We start from the raw sequence: 6,666 nt of genomic DNA, 5'->3' as shown, positions 1-6,666 counted from the left end.
GTTTTTTCCTTATAATTCTACTTTGTAATTCTACTTTGACTGGGGTATGGAAGAATATAATGAGTTTAGAGTTCAAATTGCGGATAGACGGTAAAAGAATTAACAACTTTTTCAAACGGGTGCTGGAAAAAGGAAATAGTATTAGGTTTTAGATCGACGTGTGGATTAGTGAGATCCCTCTAATGTCTAAGTCGCCAAGATTGTTTGCTTTGGAAGTTAATAAAAGCTGTTGGGTTTCAAACAGGGCGCCGGAGGCTGGATCGGTTGGGGTCTTATTATGGTTACCTGTTGGTGTATTTGGAAAGCGAGACATGCATAATTTTTCTCCAATGGTAAAGGTTGTGGTATAGAAATATTCGGGGAGGTGAAAGCTTTAGGTTTTCTTTGGCTAAAGTGTAGATCCAAACATAAGTGTATCATTTGGAGAGATTGGTGTAACTCCCCTCTATAGAGTTAATTGCCCGGATAGTCCCTGTGGTTTGCCATTTTTTCACCTTTAGTCCCCATCTTTCTAAAATTACATCTATGCTCCCTGTTATTTGCTTAGTTGTTACTCGGATAGTCCCTCGACTGGATGGACGTTAGTTTTCCCAGTTAAGTCAATGTAAAATGACTAAATTGCCCTTAATAATAAAACAAAATAAATTAGATAGGTATTTAATTAGTATATATTTATGGGGCCCACAAACTATATTAAACAAACCCCACACCCTCTTATCTTCTCCTAGCCGCTAGCCCGCGACCAACCCACCATGCCCTTTTCTTCTCCGGTGAAACCTCGCCGCACCCTTCTCCTACAAATGAGCTAGCGAACCAACCCCATCTTCCCCCTTTCCTCTCCGATGAAACCTCACCGTACCCTACCTGCCAAACCCATCCCTCTCTATCATATAGCCCACTGCAGGAACTGGTTGATGCTATGATTGAATCACACCCTCAATTTAATTAAACAATAAGGTGGCTGTTAACCTCAATCTGGAGCATTTTGTTGAAGGGACGAACGACCCCATTGCCCTCCATCAATAGGCCCATGCTCAAGCTAGTTACAATTTTTTGAGGCGTTGGGTTCATGTGTTAAACGAATGTTTGAGGAGAACAATTCTAGGGAAGAGTTGTATGCGGCGATTTAGTTGATTCGTGTTGTATGTTGCTGATAATATGTTGGTATCAAATACCAATTTCTCTTGTTTGTCACTTTGGGATCTGTTTTCATACTGGAACAATTTCAAAATTTCCTATGTAGAAATGTTGATTTACTAGCATTTTATATTTCTCTTGCTTATGTGACGAGAAGCATTTGCTGGAGCAATATTAATGTCTGGTCATTTAATGACTCCATTAGTATCTGATGAAATCTTTCTGATAGTGGCGACAAGGTAAATGGTGGTGGCGGAGTGTACTTTTCGTGAGTTGCAGGTTTCCGGTGATGGTGTTCGGAATCATGGTCGGAGAAGGGTTGTTGATTTAGCGCCAATCAGGTCAAGTAAAAGGGTGGGGTTTGATTTGTTTTTTTCAATAAAGTGGGTCCCACGTATTTTATGATTTCTTTTAATGTTTATCTACTTATTTTTTGATTTTTAGATAAAAGGGATATGTTTATCATTTTACATTAACTTGACATGAAAAATAATCTCCATCCAATTAAAGGACTATCCGAGTAACAGCTAAACAAACCATAGGGATCATAAATATAATTTTAGAAAGATGGAGACTAAAGATGAAAAAATGGTAAACCACATAGACTATCCGGGTAATTAACTCCCCCTCTATATATGTTGTAATTTCGGTCAGTTCGGTCCTGGTTTTTTTTGGATCGGCTTGCCTATGTTTTAATGAATCTTACCTTTCAAAAAAAAAGTAAAAGAAACTATTATATAAATTAACTCATACGCGACGTTACACACACCCCCCCCAAAAGTAGATCCAATCTCGAATACACTTGCACACAGAGAGAGCATCCTTCCTCTAAATTATCAATCCTCTTTTCCACTAAACCCTAACGACTTCATCCTCACCGGCGGTACGGTACCATTCCACTCAACTTATCAGATCTACTAATGGTATCTCTTCATCTTCATATTATGCTTTTTCTTCACATTTTACTTTTGCATTTCCAACTACACTGAACTAAACCAGATTTTCTGCCAATTTTTATTGTTCTTGATACTTGTTCATTCATTTGTTGCTGGTTGCTACTCCAGATCTGTTTGAAATATATGTGGTTAATTAGATCTGTGTGTATAATTTGTTTAGCATTTGCTTGTTTTTTAAGTTTTAGATTTGGATTTTAGATGTAAATGAGCAACGAGTAGGAGAAGTGTAGTGAGAATGTAGGAATGCACTTGTTATGGAACAGCACATATTGATTGATTGATTGATCTAATTGAACTCTTGGATAATTAGTTTACTGTGGAAAATCTGAATAATTGAACTGTTGGATAATTAGTTAAATGTGGAAAATCTGAAGATATAGATACAAACAGACTTGATTTTGAGGTGATTTAGAATATATATGTGTGTGTTAAATAAGCGTTTCTGCTTGCAACTGCTGCTGTGAAGTTTTTCTTTGCTGATATAGTTGATTATATCAACATTGGAGGTTGTTTAGAGATATTATAGTTCAAGTCTGTTTGATGCTTGGTTTAAGAAAGCGTGAGGCGCTCCGAGGCGTTTAGGTCGCGTGAGACTAGAGGGTGAGAGCTCTAAGTACAACCAAATAGGCTTTTTTATAAAGTAAATCATTCACAATATCTTGACTCTTTGGTTGTTTTACATGTTACCGCCATACACACCTCGATTTTTAGTATGTTTGACCAAATTTGACCTAGATGTGCATGAGGCGCTGCCTTAACGTACCGAGGCACTTTCCTGGCCGTCTCATGTGCCTCACGCATCAGGGGCGGCTTTGAAATCAATGTTGGATGTGATTCTTATTGACTTCTTTGTTAATTTTATTATTTCTAATTTGATATGTGAAGACTGAACATTACTAAAAGCATGGAAAAAGTAGTAAACAGTAAAATTTCAAATAGTACTGATTATCAATTTGTCCATTTCAGGTTTTGTGATAGCCTGATTGCACAAGTGGCTTAGCTTGAGCTACGTTTAAGAGATCGGTATTGTGTTCCTTAAGACCAATGGCGATGTCATTGTTCTCGAGAGGGACGTGTGGGCTTCTTTTTACTTATGTGATATTTGTCTCACATTTTTGCAACGGGTTTTATTTACCTGGAAGCTACATGCACACGTATTCAACACGCGATGAAATATATGCCAAAGTTAATTCTTTAACGTCTATCGAGACCGAGCTTCCTTTTAGCTACTACAGTCTACCATACTGCACACCTCCCGGTGGAATAAAGAAAAGTGCAGAGAATCTCGGTGAACTACTTATGGGTGACCAAATTGACAACTCTCCTTATCGTTTCCGAATGAACATCAACGAGTCTGTTTTCCTCTGCACGACACGCCCGTTAAGTGAACATGAGGTTAAGCTTTTGAAACAGAGAACTCATGACTTATATCAGGTTAATATGATTTTAGACAATTTGCCTGCTATGAGATTCGCGTATCAGAACGGGCATAAGGTTCAGTGGACCGGGTTCCCTATCGGATACTCACCTCCGAACGTCGATGATGTTTACATTATCAACCATTTAAAGTTCAAAGTCTTCATACACGAATACGAAGGCACGGGTGTGCAGATATTGGGTACGGGAGAAGAGGGTATGGGTGTAATTTCGTCCGCTGATGACGAGAAAAAGGCTTCGGGATACGAGATTGTCGGTTTTGAGGTTTCTCCGTGTAGTGTAAAATACGACCCTGAAAAAATGGCGAAACTTCATCAATACGATGAGGTGTCACCCGTCAGCTGCCCACTTGATTTAGATAAAGCTCAAGTTATAAGAGAACAAGAGAGAGTCTCGTTCACTTATGAAGTCGAGTTTGTGAAAAGTGACACCAAATGGCCGTCTCGTTGGGATGCTTATTTAAAAATGGAAGGTGCGCGTGTCCACTGGTTTTCAATCTTAAACTCGCTTATGGTGATCTTCTTTTTAGCCGGTATCGTTTTCGTTATCTTTTTAAGAACGGTGAGGCGGGATCTGACGCGTTACGAAGAACTTGACAAAGAATCACAAGCGCAAATGAACGAAGAGTTATCCGGATGGAAACTCGTTGTCGGTGATGTGTTTCGCGAACCGACTCACTCGAAACTGTTATGCGTAATGATCGGAGACGGGGTTCAAATCATGGGAATGGCAGTTGTCACTATAATCTTTGCGGCTTTAGGGTTCATGTCACCGGCTTCACGAGGTATGCTTCTAACCGGAATGATAATCCTTTATCTTTTCTTGGGAACCGGAGCCGGTTATGCGGGTGTGTATTTTTACCGAATAATCAAAGGTACATCAGAAGGATGGAGATCGCTATCGTGGTTGATTGCTTGTTTCTTCCCAGGGATTGTTTTCGTCATTCTTACTATTTTAAACTTCCTTCTTTGGGCAAACAAAAGCTCTGGTGCAATTCCGCTTTCTTTATACTTCAAACTTATATCGCTTTGGTTCTTCATCTCGGTCCCGCTCACCCTCATAGGCGGGTTCCTAGCGACCCGTGCGGAACCGTTACAATACCCGGTTCGAACCAACCAGATCGCTAGGGAGATCCCGGCTAGAAAATACCCGTCATGGCTTCTAGTTCTCGGTGCAGGAACACTCCCGTTTGGAACACTGTTTATCGAACTCTTTTTCATCCTGTCTAGCATCTGGCTCGGAAGATTCTACTACGTGTTCGGGTTTTTGCTAGTGGTTCTTCTTTTGTTAGTCATCGTTTGTGCTGAAGTTTCTGTGGTTCTTACTTACATGCATCTTTGTGTTGAGGACTGGCAATGGTGGTGGAAAGCGTTTTATGCGTCGGGTTCGGTTGCTCTTTACGTGTTCTTGTATTCGATAAACTATTTGGTGTTTGAGTTGCAGAGTTTAAGCGGGCCGGTATCTGCTATACTATATATGGGCTACTCGTTGATCATTGCGGTTGCTATCATGTTGTCTACGGGCACTATCGGGTTTGTAACATCTTTCTATTTTGTTCACTATCTTTTCTCGTCGGTTAAGATCGATTAAACGGGTCCTGGAAACTAGTTGTTAGCCATTCGAAATGCAATGGTTCATTGTTTAATCTTTACAAAGAGTGAATTGTTTGTTTTCTGCCCTTCTGTTACATGTATGTTTCAACATTAAAAAGTAATTCAGTTTATATATCATTGATTTTTATATATTTGATTTTTATATTTGTGTAGAGGTTGAGACAGGGATTATATAATCCTTTTATTTTTTTAGCTTGTTACAAAATAGTCCCTCAATAAAATTTTTTACACAATAGCCCTTGAGAAGGTGAAATGACAACAATACCCTCATGTGCAAGGCACATGACCGGATTTAACCAAAAAATCTAACTGGGTTTGGCCAAAAGGACATAACATGCAGGATTTTGAAACGTTAAGGACAAAACTCGTAAACTTTTGCGCTAAAGACATCGCCTGTAATTTGGTGTAAACATAAAGGACAAAACTTATAATTTACTCTATATATTTTTATTACTTTGATCGATTAATTTGCTAAAATGGAAAGAGCATGGTGTATTTATTACCGTTCTTAAATACACATTTCAAACCCTAAACCTCTCGTATACTTAAGCTACCCGACCCCAACTGGCGAACCATTGGTAAAACATGTAAATAAACTAGAATTTTTTTTACATGTGAAAAAATTTTTACCACTTTTTTTGGGCTTTTTGCATATAAACATATGTGGAGGCTGTTTAAAAAAAAGTTCCAAAAACAGCAATTTTTAAAGGTTTCTACACGTGTTTATACATAAAAGCTTCAAAAAAAAATTATGTAAAAATAATTTTTATTCTATGTAAAAATGATTTTTTAATGAACCTTTTACACGTAAAATTAGAGTTTCTTACTTCTTTGTCCTTATTAATTATTATATGGATTAATATACCAATTAACTTACTTTATTACATTATTTTATTATAAAGTTAAAAGTAATAATTATGTTTTTTTATGTTATTTTATTTTATAATACTTTTGTTACCTTTTTATATTTTGTTATACTATTATTAGTATTAATATCAATATTAATAAATAAATAATCAAGACACTTTATTATAAACACGAAAGTGAAAAAAGTTCATCATAAATAAATAAATAAATAAATAACGAGTCTCCAATAAAAAAGTAAATGTGCAAACATTAAAACAATTAATCACCTAGATCGACAAAACCACTTTCATGACGATAAAGTTGGGTATATAATTCTAGACACCACCTATACATGGTCTTCCATCCAGCCGCAGACATGCTAATGTTGCGAAAATTCCAATAAGGCGTGATCGTAAGCATTGGGTACCCTCCTGTAATTCCACCATGACATCTGGGTTAAAAGGTTGTTCCATTGACTGGGTTAAAAGCTTGTTTCATTGACTGTAAAAGTTAGTTTATAGAAACTTGTTCCTTTGACTGTAAAAGTTAGTTTATGAAAATTTGAAATAAACTTGAAAAGTTGACTGAAATGACACTAACTTGTGGGAAAAAGTAAAAAAAATTGACTTTGAAATGTATTTAACACAACCTTTTTTAATGAACGTTTTACACATAAA

The 6,666-nt window shown here is 37.2% G+C and overlaps 1 protein-coding gene across 1 annotated transcript; it reads left to right on the top strand.

The window, feature by feature from the left end:
• The first annotated feature begins 1,880 nt into the window (after positions 1-1,880).
• Positions 1,881-5,274, top strand: LOC110912660 (transmembrane 9 superfamily member 12). Its single transcript, XM_022157432.2, has 2 exons — positions 1,881-2,060; positions 3,060-5,274. Exon 2 carries the CDS (start codon positions 3,138-3,140, stop codon positions 5,118-5,120), a length of 1,983 nt encoding a protein of 660 aa, XP_022013124.1. The 5' UTR covers positions 1,881-2,060; positions 3,060-3,137; the 3' UTR covers positions 5,121-5,274.
• Positions 5,275-6,666: the final 1,392 nt, after the last annotated feature.

This window comes from Helianthus annuus, chromosome 15 (assembly GCF_002127325.2).
Source record: "Helianthus annuus cultivar XRQ/B chromosome 15, HanXRQr2.0-SUNRISE, whole genome shotgun sequence".
NCBI lineage: Eukaryota > Viridiplantae > Streptophyta > Magnoliopsida > Asterales > Asteraceae > Helianthus > Helianthus annuus.
Note: the sequence above shows the minus strand (reverse complement) of the source record. Positions and strands in the feature narration are given on the sequence as shown.

Bases quoted from the DNA above. Each gene is read 5' to 3' on its own strand.
- LOC110912660 (XM_022157432.2), top strand. From the start codon at position 3,138: ATGGCGATGTCATTGTTCTCGAGAGGGACGTGTGGGCTTCTTTTTACT.